Source organism: Polypterus senegalus, chromosome 14, assembly GCF_016835505.1.
Source record: "Polypterus senegalus isolate Bchr_013 chromosome 14, ASM1683550v1, whole genome shotgun sequence".
Taxonomy (NCBI): Eukaryota; Metazoa; Chordata; class Cladistia; order Polypteriformes; family Polypteridae; genus Polypterus; species Polypterus senegalus.
In genome coordinates, this window is record NC_053167.1 from 64,730,081 (window position 1) to 64,752,243 (window position 22,163).

Consider the following 22,163-nt stretch of genomic DNA (forward strand, 5'->3'; position numbering starts at 1 on the left):
GTAACATAATATATTCAACCATTAAATCTCTAACAGCCTAGAGATCTTATTATATTTAGATTCAGAAAAAGCATTTTAAATGGTTCAATGGGATTATATATTCACCACATTGCAGAAATTTGGGTTCAGTCCAAACATATGTGCATAGATTAAACTACTTTATACTAGTCCAGAAGGCTCAGTTTGTATTAACAACACTTCTTCTTCTTTTGGCTGCTTCCATTAGGATGATCTTTTTCAATATCTTTCTGTCCTCTGCATCTTGCTCTGTCACACCCATCACCTGCATGTCCTCTCTCATCACATCCATAAACCTTCTCTTAGGCCTTCCTCTTTTTCTCTTGCCTGACAGCTCTATCTTTAACATTCTTCTCCCAATATACCCAGCATCTCTCTTCTGCACATGTCCAAACCAACACAATCTCGCCTTATATAATATAGCTGGTCTGACTACTGTCCTGTAGACCTTCCCTTTTACTCTTGCTGGTACCCGTCTGCCATTTCAAAGTAGAACATGATACTCAACAAGGATGCCTCTTATCCCCTTTGCTATCTGCAATTGCCATTGAACCATTGGCTATATACTTTTGAAACACATCAGAGATAAAGGGGATTGTCAGAGAAGGACTTGAACAGAAAGAAAAAAAAAAATCACTATATGCAGATGCATATATATTATATATATATATATATATATATATATATATATATATATATATATATATATATACACACACACACACACACACACACAGTATACCCCCGTGAAGTACTTAGGGTTCGTAGACTCGTGGATTTTTCCTTAGAACCTAACTATTAATTGTTAGCAGAAAGCGCAAATATCCTCTGCAAATTTTTATGGCTTTTTTTGTAGCAATACGGTGCTGTAGAGAGAACAGAAAGCAACCACTGAGGGAAACGTGGTTTGGCATGGTGAAAGTAGCCAATCTGAGAGCATTATTCATTATTCATTTCTCCTTGCTGCTGAGTGACTGCTGCCCTGTGACACGTCTCCAGGTGAGTGGGTTTACCACCGCTGAGGGAAACGCGGTTTGGGATGGTGAAAGTAGCCAATCCGAATGCGTTATTCATTTCTCCTTGCTGCTGATTGAGTGTTGCCCTGTGACACGTCTCCAGCCGAGTGTCCTAGTGTTTTCAATTTTGTTATTCTTTAATGCATAAGATGTCGCCAAAACGCCCTGCGCCTTCTAAGGCTTCTGGCTCTGAGCCTAAGTGCCATAAGCAGTTTAAAACACTCTTGGAGAAGGTTGAACTAAGGAATCCATTCCCGGGAATTCAGAAATTCCACATGTCATTCCCGAGAATCCCGGGCTCCCAGGATGACACAGTGCACGGGCATTTCACATGTGAACGGTTTTAGAACGACCAATACTTATTTTTAATCAAACTACTGCAGTATGTTGACACCAATAAAAGACTAACCTTATCTACAAGCAGTTGATGCTGTCATATAAGTACAGTACATGTATCTAGTTCAGGGGTGCCCAATGCGTCGATCGCGATTGACCGGTAGATCGCGTTGCATTCAAAAAAAAAATTTTTTTTAAAACGTTAGTCTATCATATAACCTCCTTATGGCATTTGCCAGTCCGAGATCTCCTTCCTTCTAAGACACTGGTCATCCCACACGCATGATCAAACGCGCAAGCTACTGCAAAACTCCAGGTTTAAATCTAGTTAGCCTTCCAATTTATATCGACTAAAGAAGGGATTTAAAAAAAATGTTTGGTGAAGGTATGGGCTTTATGTGGACTTAGAAGAGGATTTTTTTCTTTCACAATGTCACAATCGAAGTGCGTTCGTCTGATCTGTCAATCTATCATTGCTATTCCAAAGAAGGAAAATATGAAAAGGTACTTTCGAACTGTTCATAAAAACAATGAAACTGACTTCCTTCCAAAAAGCGATCTGAGAAAGAGAAAAGAGAGGGAACTAAAATCGCACTTAATCGGACAGCCGTCATTTTTCACTCGGATGAATTCTAAAGCTCCTTGACTGAATTATTCGGCTCTATTTATTTATGCGAGTCAGCTTTTTTGAAGATTATTAAATCCAAGTACTGTAGTGACAATAAATATATTGAACTGTTATTGTGCCATAAAGGTTATTCAGTTATGCAAGGTATGACAACATATATTTTATATATAGATTTTATATATCATCTCAATCTGGTCATTTTAAAAGTAGCTCGCAAGCCGAAAAACTGTGGGCACCCCTGATCTAGTTAGTTGTGGTAAAAAGAGCGTAGAAAGCATAACGTGTCCAGAGTGCGGTCGTCCAGGCGAAAGCGTACTTCATGCAGAGTACGCCAGCTGCTGAGAAAGCACACTTTCACGAGAATGCAGGAATGAAAAATGTCCGGGCTCCCTTTAGGTTGAACTACTGGATTTGCTCCAGGAACTAAAAATGCTGCAGTAGCGTGCCACTATGGCATTAATGAAAGCATTGTACGCTACATAAAAAAGAACGAGGCAACGATCTGGAGTACCGTATCTGTAAGTTTCTGTGATAGTGCCAAAAAGGTTACGACCGTAAGGAATAAAAGTATCATCAGGATGGAAACTGCCTTGGCATTATGGATCACCGACTGCTGGAAAAAACATTCCCTTGGACGGTAACATCATCCATGAGAAAGCTCGGAAATTGTACCAGCAGTTCGCTACAGGAGACAATGTAGAAGGTACTGAAGAACTGCAACCAGGACCAGGACCAGGACCATCAACAGCACCAGAGCCTGAAGGGATGGTTTGAACGTTTTCAGAAGCGATTTACAAGGGATGATTGAAGCATGGGATCCCTATATGGTTCAGGCTCTCACAGTTAATAATGGCATCGATGCTGCCATTCAGACATATAAAATGCTCCTCGCCACCATGAAGAAACAACGACAGCAACTTCCCATCACAATGTTCCTGAAACCAATAAAGAAAAACCAGCACGAAACCCCACCAGAAGAAGAATCGTCTAAAGATACGACTCCTCCTGAAGCGCCTGAAGAGGCGCCACCTGAGCAGTTTTAAATCCTCTGCATCGTACTGCACAGCTACTTCATCTTCATCATCAATATCATTCATCATTGCTGAGTACCCGTACATTTTACTGTATTTTAATTAAATGAAATTATTATATATTTACTCTACTTATAACAAAGAAAACAACAGCGCATACCAAAGAAAATGTGCTTGCATGAATTATAGTACGTATAGCGGTAACGACGATATTTTATATTCTAGCACCGCAGGAGACATAGCAGTACAGTACTGTACAGTATATGGGTTTACCTTTACATTCTGTTTTGGGTAATGTATTAAGGTAAATTTTAGGTAATGTATTAATGTATTAAGCTGAGTTTGCAATGAAATTAAAGTGCTTTGGGGGCATACTGTATTTAGGGGTTAAACTATAAAAATAGGCATTTAAAAGGCATTTTTCAACCACATCCAAAAGTTGCGGTTTTTCACAATTCACGGGTGCTCTAGGAACGTAACCCCCGCAAATTTTGGAGGTGTACTGTATATATATATCTATATATTCGACCCCAAAAAAAAAAAAATCTGTGTCAGAAGTCCTAAAGGCATTAACAGATTTTCCAAAGATATCTGGACTCAAAATCAATCTGTATAAAAAGTGTGGTTTTCCAGTGAATTCTCTAGCACACAATATTGGAGTGGACATCTTCCCATTTATCTTAGCAGATCAGTTTAAATACCATGGGGTAAATATCACAAACAAATATAAAGCTGTCTGCATGGAAAAAATTAAGACTTGAAAAGATGGTCTACCCTCCATCTGACGCTAGCAGGAACATTGTTAAGATGACTATCCTTCCCAAGCTTCTCTTCCTATTTCAAAGTATTCCCATATACATTAACAAATCATTTTTTTAAGAAATTAGATTCAATCATAACTTCTTTTATTTGGAATTCAAAACATCCACATAGCCAAAGGGTGACACTGCAACAAACTAAAGCAGAAGGGGGCATGGCACTACCCAACTTTCAAGTTTATTACATGGTGGCAAATATACAGGCTATAAAGACCTGGACATCGACAAAAATTGATGAATATACACAAGCCTGGTCTGCAATAGAAGTAGAATCTTGAAGTACTTCTTTATATTCCCTTCTTTGTGTCCCGTTAGTACAAATTACCATCAATACACTAATACCCCAATTGCCCTGCACTCTTAGAATATGGATACCTATGTAGGAAGCACTTCAAGACAGAAGCTTTTATCTGTGTTGCACCTCTACATGACAACCACCTTTTTTTCCAGCCTCTAAACACATACACTCTATAAATGTCTGGGATTAAAACACTTAGATACCTGTAAATAGATAATATTTTCACTTTGTACAAACAATTATGCTTCAAATTCAACTTCTCATCAACACAATTCTTCTACTGCTTTCAAGCTAGAAATTTTGCTAAACAGAACCTGCCGAATTTTACTCACCTACCACCTTGTTCTGTTCAAGAAGAAATATTGATCATTTGCAATCTAGCTCCAGCCTCACTGGGCCACATGTTCTGGGTATGCACCAAATAACATTGTGGACACAAATGCCTATCAGACAGCCTCGTTGTCACAATCACTCCAAACCCATTAACAGCTGTGCTTGGTGTATTCCCAGATAGGCTTAAAGTGGAGAAGGACAAACAAACTGTAATTTCCTCTTCTAAACTACTTGCGCGCAGACTTATCTTGCTCAACTGGAAGAATACCACCCTACCACTTTTAAATCAGTGGGTAACTGATGTTCTATACTACTTGAAACTGGAAAAAATCAAATTCTCAGTTAGAGGGATCTGTTCAAATCCTTTTTTAAAATATGGCAGAATCTAATCAATAAGATTTTAGAATAACATTCCATTTCAGGAAAAAGGATACCCTTTCCTTTCTTGTTCCTTTTATAGGGTAGCATTTTGTTATTGGCTCTCCTCTCTTTCTCTTGGGTAGGGGTTGAATTTTATTTTGCCTCATTAAGTTTGACTTGACTGTATGGAATGTTATCTGCTTCTAAATAAAATCAAAAATCTCTATCAAGACTGTCCTGAGGACTTATTGAAGGACAGTCTGGGATACTATTGAAATACAGTATGCAATGTAATTTTTTTTTTACAGATCTTGTCTGTTTTTCCAAAGACAGAAACCCCTCCAAAGTGGGGTGAACCTGGTGGATTAAATCTGCTTGTGATTTTCTGTTTATACAGTTGTAGTTCAGGACTATGGCCAATAACAAAGACATCAGAAAGGAGTGTGTAGCAAATCCTGTGATGATATGAAGGTAAGCACATCTAGTTGTGAGACATTTAAAAACACAATTCCCACCTCTTCTCAGTGCATCTTTCAATCTATACCTGAAATGGACAAAAACAGGTCTATACTTATATGGTAGAAAGTGTGTTTGCAAATCTGACATTTTTGGTATTACTGGCTTAGCCTTCCACTTAAAGCTATCTAAACAGTGGTACTGAGGTTTGTGAATAGCTTCACTCTCTCGTAAAATCAGATATCTGCAAAAGCTCTCTCTGGGCTTGGATGGTATAGTTGGCTTAGTGGGTGTATGATAAGGATCTAGGTATACTGGGTGCTTTCTGAATAACTTCACATTTTTGAATTGCTGCAGACATCTCCAACTCCGATGAGCTCACTGGATTTGTTAAACTCAGTGGCTAGAGTTTATCTCTGTAGATATTATTGGGTGGAACTGGATTTATGACCTTTAATAAGTGGTATACTTTGGGGAAGCTGTCAGGTTGAGCTGCCTGGAAGATACAAAGCTGTACATTCTGGTAATCTTTAGCTGTAGGACTATTATTTACATCTGTCACTTTGTGCTCTGGACAAGAAATAGCTTCCATTACTTCCTACCATGCTTTAAGTTCTGAGGCATTTGGAGTGTTATATGTTACATTAATTCCACAAAGGATACCTTATGATACATTACAGAGTCTAAATTAACTATAGGTGCTGATGACAGCAGTCAGTTCTTTACAGTCCTATCTAACAGTTTTTAAGGAAAAATGTTCTTCTTTTCATTGAAAACCTAATTTCTCAATTATGACTCAAAGTTAGATTGTTTGCTCTGATCCATCATTAAGGACTGTCTAAATGTACAAAGTTTGACCTCTGTGCCAAAGCAAAATTCTGATCACCTTTAGCAAAAGTAGTAGGTTTTAGTCTACTGTTAACCTCAAGAAGCACTTGCTCTGCATTTTCCTTTGCACAAATTGCATGGTCTGTATACCCCAATAAGTTCTGCTACATTTCTAACAGTGCTTGTTTCTTTGAATCCAATGTATCATTTCTTCTTTATTTAAGTTCTCCAAAGTAGGACTCCGACTCCAGTAATGTTCGGTGTTCTTTTAATATGAGCAGTACTTGGGTTTATGATCTGGCTTGTATGTTGTTGCTTGCTTACAGGGTAACTCATATTTGTGGTCTCCACTTGATGGTTTATGTTCTGTGCTACAGATAATTTTTAGCTAGGGTAATACACTTCACAGTCTTCTAAATAAGCAGGCTGGTGGATCATCTGCTGTGGATGTTTTAAAATACTACTTGCTTGAAACTGAAACATCTGGCCCACTGTAAATGCCACTTTCTGGTTTGAAGGACTACAGTGAAGGAGAGTTATCTAAATGACGTTGACTGGTTGTGCAGAAATCTTTAGTACTTGTGGTGGTGTATTAATTTAGACACTTGGCAGATAAATCCAGTTCCAGAATTTAATATGAAGTTAATCCTCAGCACATTAGAACTGAAGTCTTCTGTATCAGGCAGTTAAACAGATGGATATGAACTTGTATATATGTATGTTTGTGTGGTGTGTAATAAAGAAAACTATTATTAATACTCTATCTCAACACTTCAAAGAAAGACGTTGCTAATAATTTTCGGTTTAATACTGAAAATGGTAACTAAATGACACAACAGTTAGAACACATGCTATTAAGCAGTGTCCTACAAGATTTAATGAAATTAAAATTTATCAATTATAAACATTAACACATTAAATATTCTTAGCTTAAAGAACTGTACCACAATTATAGTTCTCAAAAATCTAGTATCCTCACTTACTTGTTTTATACATTTAACTTCAACAGAGAGTACCCATTGGCACTAAACATATATACCAACATATTACTTAATACATTTAACCATACATTTTAGTTAAAGTTGCTTCATTTGATGCGTATTATTCGTAAACATGCTATTCAATTTTACTACAAGAGAATAGGCAAACTAACATGTTAAACAAACAAATGAAAACAAGCACATTTTTGTCTTCTTTTCCTACTACCTACAATGCTTCACTCCATGGAGGGCAGCATCACAGTCCGTCTTCCTGACAACTTAACTTCACCTTTCAGACAAGTTCATTCCACTACTGTTTGTGAAGAGACACTCATGGGACTGCTCACAGCCATCAGATTGTATAATGCCTTTTCTCACCATGCCCATCTTAACTCTTGTCAGCTATAACAGGCAAATTGATATTGGCAAAATATTTCTTTAAAGGCACTATACATTAAATACAGTGTGTAGTGATTATACAGTAGTTATTGGTCTTGCATGGCTGCAATAGTTCTCACTTTATTTTAGTGTTTTTCACTGTGACTTGATATTTTGTGTTGTGTCTTTCCTTGTGCAATATATCACTGCTCAGTGCATCTTACACAAAGAGAGGCAATAAAAAAATTTAAATACTAAAACAAAAAATGAGGAATGACTAAACAAATTGCTTGTGGCATTCCTTCAGCACTGACTAGGTGGTGTATATTGCGGAGTTACATTGAGTCATTTTAGCAAAAATGAATATTCAGCTTTTAGTTTAATTTGGAGTCCAATAATATCACAACTACAAGAAATACAGTACATCCTTTGACACAAGTGCCACAAATACATATGTTAAATATCCTTTTTCACATTAGGATGAAATCAAGTCAGCTCTTGATATCCCCTAGAGCAATAATAATAATAATAATTCTTTAGATTTATATAGCGCTTTTCTCACTACTCAAAACGCTCAGCAATTGCAGGTTAAGGGCCTTGCTCAAGGGCCCAACAGAGCAGAGTCCCTTTTGGCATTTATGGGATTCAAACTGGCAACCTTCCGATTGCCAGTGCAGATCCCTAGTCTCAGAGCCACCACTCTGCAGTGGTGGGTAATCTCGATCCTGGAGGGCCGCAGTGGCTGCAGGTTTTTGTTCCAACCCAGTTTCTTAATGAGAAGTCAGTTATTGCTAATGAAGCACCTATTGCTCAAATGACATTTTGATGCTTCATTTTAGTGGTCTTGTTAAGGTTCCCCATCCTTAATTGCTTATTGCAGTCTTAAAAAGCTACGTTCATGGTTTTTAATGGCTGCTTATTAACAATAAGATGCAAATAACAAAGGAGCCAGCACTTCTCCATCTAGCTTCTGTCCATTTAAACCTGTGTGGATTCAACATGCACTATTTGGTTTAATAGAACACTTAAGAGAAAAATTTGACAGATGGAAAAATATGCATTTTAGGCTTTAAATCATTTGAATGATATCCTTGTAAAGGAAAAAATCTCCGATATAGGAACCTAACATTGCAGACTAATTTTAATAATAAAAAAATTTAATTAAATTAAAAAAGGTCTGTGATTGGCAAGGATTGGTTTCAAATCAAGCAATTGGGTTGGAAAGAAAACCTGCACCCACTGTGGCCCTCCAGGACCGACATTGCCCACTCCTGCCCTAGAGGGTGTAAGGGCTCACACTGTAATAACAGGATAGCAAGAATGTCACGAGCATATGAGAAAAGTAAGAATTTTACAATCACAAGAGTTCACGTTAAGAATAGAAGACTACTGAGGTGATAACAGCATGAGGAATTCTTTAAAGTTTGCCCTACCAAGTTTAAATGCAGCTTAAGACTATCACTCTTTCCCAAACATTCTACTGCTCCCATTCTTTACACAAACTCTAGACTCTTTCATTACATAATTAGCCATGAACACCATTTATTTCAATATTCAGCTCCAATTAACTTGCCTAAATTTATTTAAACAGCTATTTCACTACAAATTCAATCGTGCTGCTAACATGTGGTTCTATGTGTATCACCAACCATGATTGTAAGATCTAAACCAAATATTCTTTAAAATGATATGTTTAACTATATTCCAACCTGCACTAACATAATATGAATTAATAGTTAAAATAATTTCATCAGATGTTTGAGGAGTACAGATATCTCTCTATTATATAAAAAATCTTGGAATGAGATGAGACATTTTCAGAGGGATAATTTCAAGTCCCGCGGGATGAGACTTTGGGCCAAGAGATAAACTAAAAACCTAACAGGTCCAAGCAGGGGCGGAAATAACAGACAAACAGTAGAACAAGAAAAGAAAGAGTAGAAGACAAAGTAGAATATCTTAAAAAGGTTCAAAAACATTGGTGCAATACACATGCAGGCCAGGTTACAGATTATGAAAGTACTAAAATTCGAAAGTCTCAAAAAACTGATGGTAAAGATTGCATTAGCGCAAACAAACGTAAATTACCAGATGAAATAACAGAACAGCAAAAAGAGATTGAATATATGGACATACTGCACGTGATATGACAGAAGCATGAACATATTGTTCGGCTTTAAAGTTTAAGTCAGAGACTTGTAGATCGTCTAATTCGTGTTGCCATCAGGGAAAAGTAGTGTTTCTTCCCAATGAAGAGGCGTATCCACAAGAAATAAAAGATTTGTTATTTGGTGAAAGTGAAATCCACAAACACTACAGGCAAAATATCCAAATCTACAATAATCTGTTCGAGTTCACATCAATGAATGCTCAAAACATAGATTTATACAATTCAGGACCATACGCTATAAGAATCTGTGGCCCCACAACGATTAAATGTACAAGTTTAATTGCAGAGAAACCACAATTTGGTCAGGTTTATATTTATGATCACAGAGAAGCAATGCAACATAGAATTGAAAGAGTTAAATGATCGGACGTAATAGAAATTCTACAGCCAATAATGGATACAAATCCATACGTCCAAAAGCATCGCACTTTACACAAAACTTATCTGAAAAACACAGACAAAGAAGTTTTCTTGGATTTCTATATGAATCTGAAAGATCATGCTCACATATATAATAAACCAACATGTGACGAATTGTCAGTGATAATAGTTTCGAAAGACAGAGATCTCAAAGACAGAGTTGATATTCGTGTTTATCCAAAAGCACAGCACAATTCGCCACAAGTGGCAGATCCGGGAAATGACTAGAGCGTAGGGCCTGCACAGGGTTGGCAAGTGAAGAGAGCAGGGGGCAGAGCCCCCTAGTTAGAAATATTCATATAAACATCAACTTCTTTCAATTAAATGTTATGTTGATACACTTTTACTATTACAAATGTATATTATTTATCTGTAATATATATATATATATATATATATATATATATATATATATATATATATATTTTTTTTTCACCTTTCTGGCTCACTCTTTTAATTAAGCCTGTCTTTTATGTGACCAGCATCAATCTTCAGCCTAACTTATTCCTCTAAGTACGACCACCATGTAATCTACTCTCACATGCTTTTCCACAATTTTTTTCCAACATGTCACTTATATTTTATATATGTTAAATATATAGGATATAATTATAGGATAGGGAAGCACAATCTGTTAAAAAGATTCAATTTTCAGCAATTGCCATTATTCTGTACACTTGATATCTCTGACTATAGAAATTATCCATGAGAATAGTTTTACAGTGATGTGGCAAAATAGGACAAGGTAATTTAATACCCAGTCTTATATTTTCAACTATATTGTTAATTACAAAAATGCATTAATTGGTTAAAAAAAATGAAAGGTCTATAGTATTGAAGTGAAAAGACATGTGATGGCAAGGAAACCTTTTATACTAAATCAAGAAATGAACCAAATTTACTAGTTACAGATGGGTTGGTCTCAATGGCTGTTTATGTTATGCATACAGTATGAGACCAAAAAGGACATTTGTCTTGAACAGTAATGCAAATTTTATACTGAAGAAAATGCTACATGAATTAGGCAAAATATTTCAATTGCATTGGAATTTTTTTCTTAAAGAGAAGTAGATGTGCATATTAATTTTTATTTGTGTGTATATATAAACAACCAGTAACTTTGTTATACAGAGGGTTAATGCAGGTTGAGAATCCCCAATTGGAAATGCCTGGGACTAGAAGTATTTCACATACCAATATTTTCAGATTTCTGAATATTTGCATATATATAATGAAACATCTTTTGATCAAGTAGGGAAATGTGGCCAAACCAGCTAAATGACGACTCAAGTGTACTGTATAATTCATATCACCAAGTCATTATTAGAATGAGCATTGACGTGACACATGTATTAAATCTCAACAGGTATGAATATGATGCACAGACTTTATTTTAGTACCCTTTTAAGAAGGCCAACAATGTGTATTTACAATGAATAATCTTTTTGGTTTTTCATCAGTTTATATCAGCAACCTGTTATCACTTCTCAGGGCGGTGGCCAACAGGTCAGGAATATAAGTCAATCAATCTTTACGCAATCATGCCTGCTGTGCTGAAAGTTATTAACTGTCCAACAGTCGCTATATTCAGTTTTTGTATGCTGTGGGTGTACATATATAAAACATAACATGCTTTTTGCTGACATAAAAGAAAAATTTGCAGTGATGTCTGGTTTACCTAATTTAATCAGAGCAATTTACTAAACTCATGTTGCAATAAGAGCACCTAAACAGTATGAAGCTACTTTTGTTAACCGCAAGAAGTCGTTAATGCAGAAGTCATTTGCAACTGTAATGATGTTGTGCAGGTGTTATTGTATTGCTTCACTAGGGAAAAAGCTCACCAACTGTTTTGTTGGTTAGTGGTGCTTGACGCTTCACAGGGGACTCGTGCCCATCATATCCCCTCATCAGTTTTGAATTTGCTCATTTGATTTTAGCATATTTTCATGCTAGATCAAAGTAACGCTTTATAAAAAAAAAAGATACCCATGGTGTAGAATTTTTAACTTATGTTGTCACGTCGGTGCTTAAAACGTTTTGGATTTGGATTAGCATTCAAAAAATGTATATACCTTTCAAAGAAATGTAAGACATAATAGAAAAAATGTTTTCCAATTATCATAGTGCATTTTTCCAAAAAAAATTACCTAGCTTGCCATAAACATCCATCTTTGTATCCATTTATAGGGTTATGCATCACATGACAATCTCCTGCGCAACCCCACACTTGGCCAAATAGGACAACTTCGAGTTGCTAGTGCATGACATGCATTACTTAAGTATGTGAAAAAAGGGGGAGCTGAATATCCAAAGAACACTCATGCACACATGTGGAGACTGGAGAACATGCAAACACTACACACACGGGGTCTAAATACTGGACTTTGTAGACAGAAAACAAGGCAACAATGCTAAGCATAGCAGATTTCATCTCATCTAAATAAATGACCAAAAAATAAAATTAAAGGTGTAAGCAGGTCATACGAAAATCATTTTCTGCTACACATTAACATTCTGGTTAAAAAAAAAAACAATTCTAATCTAACAGGCACGCAATAAACTACACAGGCAAAAAGCTTTCCCAGCTGTCAGTTTGCTTTAGGCTCTGCTGACGCATTACTTCCAAACCTATAAAAAAAAAGTTTAATTACACTGCACATTTAATTCATAATGAGCTAAATCTGCCACTATCAAAAATATGCAGCAAGAAGCAAAGATCAAAGACAAAATTATGGGGATCTATTAAAATGCAGACCAGCTTCTCTGCAACCTACCTTGCTGAATCAAAACTGTCAGATTGATGTGCTGCAGGAAAAGCAATAAAGAATATTGCAAAATGTGACTAGAGGTTAACAAAAATTGGCAAGAAAACTCTGAAGAAAGCTTTTAAATCAATCAGGAAATGATATCTAAAATGATGCTGGCTTTTGCCAAAAGCTCAAAGCAAAATTCATTTATCTGACAGTGCAGTACTGTGGATCAAGAAACATGTGATCTAAAAGGTGGGCCAAAATGAACTTCTTCTGCAGAATTACAAAGTAGTGGATATGTGTTCTTCAAACAGCATCAGTTCTACAATACCTGCTTTCTAACATCTGTTAATGCTGCTTCAAGCTGCCGAGTAAGAGCCAGACATTCAGCTGATCTTTCTTCCAGCTGTTTTTCACTGTAACGGAGGGCTTCCTCCTGACTTGACAGTTTCCGTACTAGATCTCGATTTTCCGACTGGACATCCTCTATCTGCCTTTAAAATACATAGGGAGATTGTTTTAAATGATCCTCTCTTCACTTTAATGCTTCAACATTTTAATAAAGAAACATGTTTTTAAAGTAAATTTGCTTTTACATTTACCTATGCAATGTGACAAACTGATATCCTAATGAATCTTTTTCTTCTTGCAGAGACTCTACCATTCGAAGTGACGAATTTAGGGATTGCGTTTGATTTTCCAGCTGCAAAAAGCAAATATTTACTATATAAAAATATTATACCATGCAAACACAAAAATCCAAGGACAGAAAATAAATTGACATTTCACATTTAACTAATTTAATAGCATTAATCATTTAAATGTTTGTTGCTTATAATGCAGATATGATTTAATCAATTAGAAGTGACTAAGAAACTACACTTTTACAAACTTACTATGAAATTGAATTTCAAAAGAACAGTAAACACATCGAGGACAAAAGCAGTTCATTTTCTGGCTCAATTTCCGCCTACCAAAAGCGCCCACCTTCAGTATTTCAGTTTAAAAACAGATCTTGTTTTATGATGATGACCACAAATTCAAGCAAATTATAAATTATCACATTAAATTTAAAACTAATCTAACATTAACACATGTTTTTGCATATGTAAACCTTCCACTAAAAAAACAACAAAAAAAAACCATTTCAAATATTTAACATAAAAGCTTGCTCATTATAATGAATAAGCAGTGAGGGAAAAAAAAAGAAAACCAAAACCAATGATTTAAAAAGTTCACACTTAATTAGCCCCCGTCATACATTTCAAAAGTATAATATCCCAAAAACTACTTCAATGAAAACAAACGTAACTAATAAGCTCATAACATACAAGGAGAAAAAAAATGAAGCTGCTTTTAGTCCATGAAAGAGCATTACTACCACCAGGTGGCAATGAACTGTAAATGGAATTTTCCAACACGGAGGAAAATCTACCATTTGCAATTGCCAACAGATATGCACCTTAACCTGCAGCTGACTAATAGTATTTGAATTTTCTGTAAATCTTCGCTCGTAGCTCATTAGGCTGTCTTGGCAGTCACACAATCTTTGTTCAGCTGCCTTCAGCAAATCAGGAAAAACTTCTAGCTCCATCACTCGCGCCTCCAGAGGATTTTTCTCCTGTTCCAGAATATGAATAAAAGTTTTGGCAAAATATGGTTAAATTGCAACTTATTTTGAAAATACATACAGTGAGAGCTAAAGCACTGTATTTAATTAAGCCAAAGAGCAAGGTTTTGTTATAATTTCAGATACAAGCATCAGTAGTTCAAACACAAAGTGTTTATGGAAAATCTATAGACCTTTTCAGATTCTTCAGCCTAACAAACTGAGGGTAAGAAAGATTTGATGAAATATTAACACGCCACATCTGGGTGAGAAACATATACTTAATACCAGAGAAAATGAACATGCACACTGATAAAACAGAAAAAAAATATAGAACAACCTTGCAATTTAGTAATTCTTTCTCATATAGGACTGATCCAGCTGAAACTGTAAAGTGACTGCTGGACTGCATTCTGCAAGGTTTTTGTTTTTATTTGGATTTAGTTAAGGGCAACTGTTTTATACAGCCACTTCACAATTCCTCTGTCAGCGTGTGTGTGTGTGCGTGTGTATGATCACTCTTTCACTGAAAGATAAAATTCCTTGACAGAATCAGTTCCTACATTTTTGTACTCAGACCAGTGCTTGGCTGTAGTATCTATCCATTAATAAGTTTAATATGTGCATTAATTTTCATTAGACCAAGGCTTCAGAGTCTGCAATATTGTTTTGTATATCAAGAGACTTAACAAGGCTCCTTTGAGCTGTGGCTTTCTGCTCAGTAATCCTACTCTCCGGCCTTGTATATCTGGAGTTGGGCATTTGTTTTTAGAACCATACATTCAAAGCGTCTTTAATATAAAAGGCCTGTAACGGCCTTCAGAGTTGCCACTGAAATCTCAGTGGATTCTCAGACTTGTACTTTCTATTGCATTGTCATCCATTTTGGAGGGACAACTTAATCCAATGTAACATCTTGGTATTATTAAAAACTATAAAAAACATATACATATGTTACAAGACATACAGTATATTGAAAAGGATTTTTTCTGTTAATTCTAAGTACTCTTCCACTTATAAGCCTGATGTGCTGTATATTAAATATAGTATGAAATAAATGCAAACCATAATGTTAAAACAAAGAAATGTCAAGAAAAACATATGTATGCACATAATTGTACTTTATATATGCTCACAAACACAAAGGATCTGAAAGGGTGTTCATTATGCATATAATTTCTAAATACATTAACAGGTAACGTTTATGCATCACAATAAAATAAGAAACTCTTAATGGATAGATAAAATCATAATTCAGGTTATCTAACATTAGAGCTGTTCTGTATCCTCTTTAATAAAACCCCTGTGTGCGTCCAGGTGTCCGTGTGTGTCTTCTCATGAAGTGCGCATGCGCGGGGCCCACACGGCACATGTTCAGTTTCTTCCTGTGCATTCCCTGTGTGTGCAGAGAGAGAGACACACACACACAGGTGCGTGCGCGCGAGAGACAGACAGACACACACACAAAGACAGACACACAGGCGCGCGCGTGCATTGTTGCAATGTTACTTTTCTTGGTTTTTTATTAAATTACGGATTTTTCAAATGTTCATTTTTTTCCCTGTGCTTAAAACTCATTAAAAAAAAGTGTTTTTAGCGAGTGGGTAGTAAGGCTATAGTGCGAACTATTGCAGTGTTAGTTTTCTCTGTTGTTCAAAGTTTTCTTAGTGTTATTCAATGTTTTTACATTTAGTTTACTATTATGCTGTGCATTCAATGGTATAATTAACTATATTTGTGCTTAAAAACTTAAAAAAATATATATTTACATACAGTTCATAAGGTCTGGAACGGATTAATTGTATTTACATACAATCCTATGGGGGGAATTACTTCGGTTCACGACCAAATCGGGTTACAACCAGAGTTTTGGAACGAATTATGGTCGTGACCCGAGGTTCCAATGTATTACTGTCAGACAAAATTACAGGCATTTTACAGAAATACAAACCAGTATTACTGTGAGAGAAAATTAAAGGCACACAATACAATGATGCATATTACAGCCACATACAAGGTCCCTTGCCATTTAATATAGACTGTTCCTACTAATGTTTATGCACTACTGTTCTAGCGCTCGTTATTGTAACGGGCTTAATGTCTAGTATAAAATAACAGATATGCTTTTCTGTGCAGGTGGCAACAAATCTTAAAAAGCAATTTTGCAAAACAAGATTATAAAATTTCACAATAAATCGATTACTTCAAGAAGCAGGAACACTGTAATTGATTGGACTTTATATTATCAGTTTAGTGCTTAGCATTTGAAGAATTTCTCCTACTTCTAGAATTAAAAACTGACTCTTTTGTTATTAGTTTTATTAAGAAATGTACAAGAAAAGCACTGATGTGACAACTACATATGATGCAAAACTGAAAAGATATTTATGTTCTAATAAAAGGAATATCATAACAGGAACCAGATTTTCAAATGTTAAACAGGATTAATCTGGCAGGAGTGCTTAAGGAAAATATTCTGTGCTACAAAAACTTATCTGTGTCTTTATAGAATTCATTTGTCAAAGGAGATAGTTGGTTTATTTTTCTGGCCATGCACCAGATGAGTAGGATTTGTGTTTTCAAATTTATTTTTTTAATTAATACTTATGAGATCAGGTATTTATTTTGAATATTTCCTGGCAATATGAATAACTGCTTGTCTGTCACACTATACAAGATGGCAATTTAAGACATTCCAAAAATGTTTTTCCACTCCCAAATCATCTAGTTTTACAAACTTGCTGCACAGGTTGAGGGATGTTGCAAGGAGGTAAAGATCTTATCGGTTTTAAGTTTTCAAACTCCAATTTCAATATAGTATAAACAGATTTGCAGTATGGCTAGCAAATTAGCCCAAATTAAGATTCAAATATATTAAAATACTTGCAAAATACCCGCGCTTCGCAGTGGCGAAGTACTGCCTTAAAATTTGTATTAAGAAGAAAAGTAAACCTTTTTAAACTGAGGGAAAATATACCAATAATTATTTGTTAAGGATCTCTTTGTATACCACATTGTGAGTTCGGTCCTCCGGTTGTAATATGACCAAGCTGTGCGCTGAGCTTATTCTTGAGCATGCAACTTACAGTTGGCCATGTGAACAGTAATCTTGTTTCAAATCTCACAGCTTGGATTGCTGCTGTCATAATCAGTTTGAGTTTCATGGTTTGTTTCAATTACAACAGTATTTGTAGGACTTGTGTTGAAGTGACATTCGGCATCTTTCAAGCATTGTTAGCATACAACCGGTTTCATAGATAACTTTGCATCCAGCTTTTGAGAGTTAAACATTCATAAACATCAAAGTGTCCATTACTGAAATCGTCACCTGTGAATCTAAGATGTTTAAGAGGCATTGGCGGTTGTTGAAAGGTGTAAAATATTTGGCCATTTCGGTACACTTGAAAGCGACAACCGAACAATTCAGAGGCAGCCATCGACTCGCATGTAGAACCATAGGTGAAGGGCTTAAGCATTCCACTCTTATAGAGCTCCTGTGTAGAATAATTATCTCCTGTACTGTCATCAGTCCACACCTTGAACCTGTCCCAGTCATTCAATGCTTAAGACACCATGTTCCTCGGGATATCAAGATTGAGCCCGATATGGCCGTGCAATATGTAACACAGAGAATGGAAAAGGCAGGCGCCATCTCCGGCATGGAAACCACTCAGTAAGTGACAGTTCTTTGATCAATGGTGATCACCTCGATAGACATGTTAATGGGGGTTACGGTTGGAACGATAAAGGCAATGGGTACCCGAACAATGTAAACTAAGTGAAAAATACCTATACAATAATTATAATTGTAATAAACGAACAATAAAACAGCGGAGAAGCCGTGCATTGAATAAAAAGGCTACAGTTATCAGCAGGGAGATGTAAATACCGTGGCGAAGCAAGGAAGGGAATGAAGAGACCGGAGCGACGGACGGCCTTATATAGGCAGGCAGCTAACAACGTGGGAGGCGTGGGGATGGGGTACCCAATGCCGCCTCACATGGCGACCGAGCTGCAGGCTATGGACGTATATATGTACGTAAGTAGGATTCAGTTAGCATTGGGAATCCGCGTACCAAATTTCTTGAAGATGGGTCCATAGGTAACAAAGACCGTTGGAAAGTTCAATATGGCGGCCGACAGTGGCATCATACCACCGAAATAAGTACGTACATCGGTTTCGGTTAGTGCAGGGAAGCCGCCTACCAAATTTTCTGAAGATGGGGCCATAAATAAGAAAGTTTAACATGGTGGACGTTGTTGACCGTTATGACCATTACGTGTAGAATTTCGAAATGAAACCTGCTTAACGTTTGTAAGTAACCTATAAGGAATGAGCCTGCCAAATTTCAGCCTTCTACCTACACAGGAAGTTGGGGAATTAGTGATGAGTGAGTTAGTCAGTCAGTCAATGAGGGCTTTGCCTTTTATTAGTATAGATAAGTATGCATTAGAAAATATTTAAAATCAGGCTTAAAACATTCTGGGTGGTGCATTTAAATTTATACTATACGTGCTTTTTATAATACTTAGCATTTATATTTTTATTTTTTTACTTGCAGTGTAATCGCAAAGCTTAACATGCTTATGACTTGTGAACTGTTGCAAAAAACCAGTGGGTGAAAACTGTAGCCTTCAAAGGAATAGGACACTTGGAAATACAGCCTGGGGAATATGGCCGGCCAGTCGTCCCGGCCAATACCCCCAGGCCGCCAGGTGGAGCCCTCCCTACAGCATGGAGGTGCCCCGAATGGCAGCAGCGAATTATGGACAATGGAGTTTTTATACACGGGGGCTGCTAGAAGGTGCTGCAGGGAGGAGCAACAATGGTTCTCCCTACATCCCGGAAGTGTGTCCGAGTCACATGGACAAAGGGAATGACGTGCTTCCGGGTTAAAGAAGAGGAGTTTTTATCTGATCTGGAGGTGCTAGAACGTCACACTTCCGGGTCAAGGACTATAAAAGGACCATGGAAAATCCCAGACGTGGAGCTGAGCTGGGTGGAAGGGTGGCAATGCGTCTGGAAGTGGAGGATTATTGTGTATTATTGGGAATTGTGTATTGTTTATGAGTATTGTGGAGAGGAGGGTGCTTTGTGCACTATTTATTAATAATAAAGCCAACTATTGGACTTTTACCTGGTGTCTAACGTATTGTCTGAGGGTTCAAGAGGACGAACGACAGCGCCGTCTATCTGTCACAAGCCTTTCATAAAATTTGAATTCACTGTGTACACAAAGCAATGCGATCAAGGAGAAAAGAGAATGCAGCACAGTCCGCAAACAAAAATCCCAAAAAAATTGCTAGGTATTGCTCAAAACATGTAAAACACAATCGGAGTTAAAAAAAAAAAAACCAAAAAAAAAAAATCACACACAACATTTTACAGCATGTGATGGGCATAGGCAGGCAATCAAAGAACAACATACAGAACTAAGATCACTGTCTCTTGTTTTACCCCTTACAGTTACCGCACAAATGTCTCACAGAGCGCTTTTCCATTTATTTTTTATTATGCCTTTGTTTTATGCAATATGTGTTAAGTCACCATCCACTTAGGATGCAGATTGCATTTTAATTGAGATAGCTAATATGAACATTGCTAACACTAAAAGAGTTGTATAAAATTTTGACTTTGAAGTTTTTATAGTACCAAAAGAAAAATCAGACATACGATACTGTAAAAACAGTAAAAACACAGAACACTTATAAATGCTTGATGAAGAGACACAAGTTAACTTCTCTCATTTTTTATAAATATCAATTATGCGTTTATAAATGTACAAGATTAATGCTGTGCAAAGTTGCAGAAGACCAGCGCCTATATCAGCAGGGTCAAAAGCGAAGACACGAATGGAGCACCAGTCCTTCAAAGAACACACTTACTTACACAGTCACTAATGCAACGCCAAAACAAATCCACCAATCTTTATCATATTTGATAAGAATGTAATAACATGGAACATTTCAAAGTTATTGCACAAATACTCTAACAGAATCCCTTTGAACATACAATGAACATTTATACTACTCAATACAATCAAGCATTCTGGAAAAATTAATGCAGCCTTTTATGGCTGCTATAGAACCACATTACGTCATATTTTGTTATTTATCCCATTTTTTTATTTAGAGACCGGAAAAGAGATTAATTTCAGTTCAATTCATTAAATTTCTAGAAAAGAGTTTTTTTTTTTCACAAAATCACCAGGACAAAGCAGAAATAAGAACCTGATTACTGGTGTTTTTCCGAGCAAATTTGGCAAGTTCTGTGTTTTTCAAATCATTGTTTATTTCACAATCATGGTAAGCATTAATAGATAAAGTTTGGCATTTTTCAAGTCAAAGTTATTTCTTCAAAACCATGGTATATTGGTATTTGCCATATAAAATAGTGTTTTAAAGTGAAGCATGCACACACGCACACACACACACAGTTCTGTGTCTGCACAGTTACTAAGGTTAGATAAAATTTTTTTAAAATATGGTCAGCCCTTTGATTTAATAAACTATGGATTGAAAACATTCAAAAAAGTTCCACAAACAAAAAGAAAAAATTTCTTATAACAAGGTTTTTAACTAAAGCATCGAAAATTATGAAGCTTTGGCCTATAACGCTTGAAATTTCTTAGCCATCAATGTCCACAGATCCTGACAATAGTATTGTATCAATCTCAGGGTCCATACCTATGAGGGACACACTCCCAGGTGGGAACGGACATATCCGCAGAGGGTCCTGAAACTAAACACCTGCAGATACAGAGGGCCAACTAGAAGGTAAAACTAGAAGGTTACATATATAAATAAAAAACCTAAAGAAATATCAAATAATGGTCTAAAAATAGTAGTAAACATCGCTACATTTTCCCAGTCAACCACTCTGACTCTATCCAAACAGGAAAAGGCATCAAGGAAAAGAGATGGAGTGTGTATTATTATACCAGACCAAAAGGATACACCATGTATCAAAAAAAAAAAAAAGTACATTGATTACTTAGATTTCTGCCAATCTTAGGTTTGTAGTATAGCATATTTAAAATTTTTTAAAAATTAACTAACTATCTTGTGTTTTACAATGCAGTTAAAGGGTACTGTAAGAGCAAGTGAGATTTTTTTTAACTATATAAAATATGCTTCACTTTAGAATGCAATTTAAGGTGGAAAAATACTACATACCAGGATTGTGAAGAAATAACTGATTTGAAAAATAGCAAACTTATCCCTTCCAAAACTTTCTGAATAAGCGCTTCCTGAAGCAGCCAAGGTTTCGACTTATAAAAAAGCATGCCTTCTGCGTTTCTGAGGCATGTTTGTAACAACAAAAGCAAACTGGAAGCGATAATAGGACCCAGAATCTGTGATAAAATTTATCTTGAGGTAAGGATACATTTACTGTTCGCTTGTCTATCTGTTGTGGACATCTTGGGTGGAGATGTAGCCCTAATGCTGCCCCACATACTGAAAAATATAGAAGCTTATTCCCACTGCTCCAGAAACTTACTGCATTATTTATTTATCGGGTTATTTCACAATGGTACTGCAGGCTGCATATGCGTATTTCTGTATTCTAGTGACAGCTAGTGAAAAAAAGGCTGGGCACACATGTAAAATGCAATCAAGTGACAAGAACTGAAAAGTTATTATAGAAATGGATTTAATCAGGTTAAAGTTTGGTTGGCTAAGTAAAGATGTTTTAACAAAGGCAGAGTGGCCTTGCAGAGCTGTCATTCC

At 36.3% G+C, this 22,163-nt stretch overlaps 1 protein-coding gene across 4 annotated transcripts in view; it reads right to left on the reverse strand.

Annotated features, from left to right (window-relative positions):
• The window catches only part of LOC120514986 (protein BCAP-like), a 77,855-nt gene that overhangs the window by 19,564 nt on the left and 36,128 nt on the right, over positions 1-22,163 (reverse strand). For 3 of the 4 annotated variants that reach the window (XM_039735655.1, XM_039735656.1, XM_039735657.1), the window contains exons 16-18: positions 14,286-14,444; positions 13,426-13,526; positions 13,155-13,317 (exon numbers count right to left, since the gene is read on the reverse strand). In XM_039735655.1, the coding sequence (XP_039591589.1) occupies positions 13,155-13,317; positions 13,426-13,526; positions 14,286-14,444 (423 nt within the window). The remainder of the gene's footprint in view (positions 1-13,154; positions 13,318-13,425; positions 13,527-14,285; positions 14,445-22,163) is intronic. The other variant, XM_039735658.1, reaches the window with a different exon arrangement.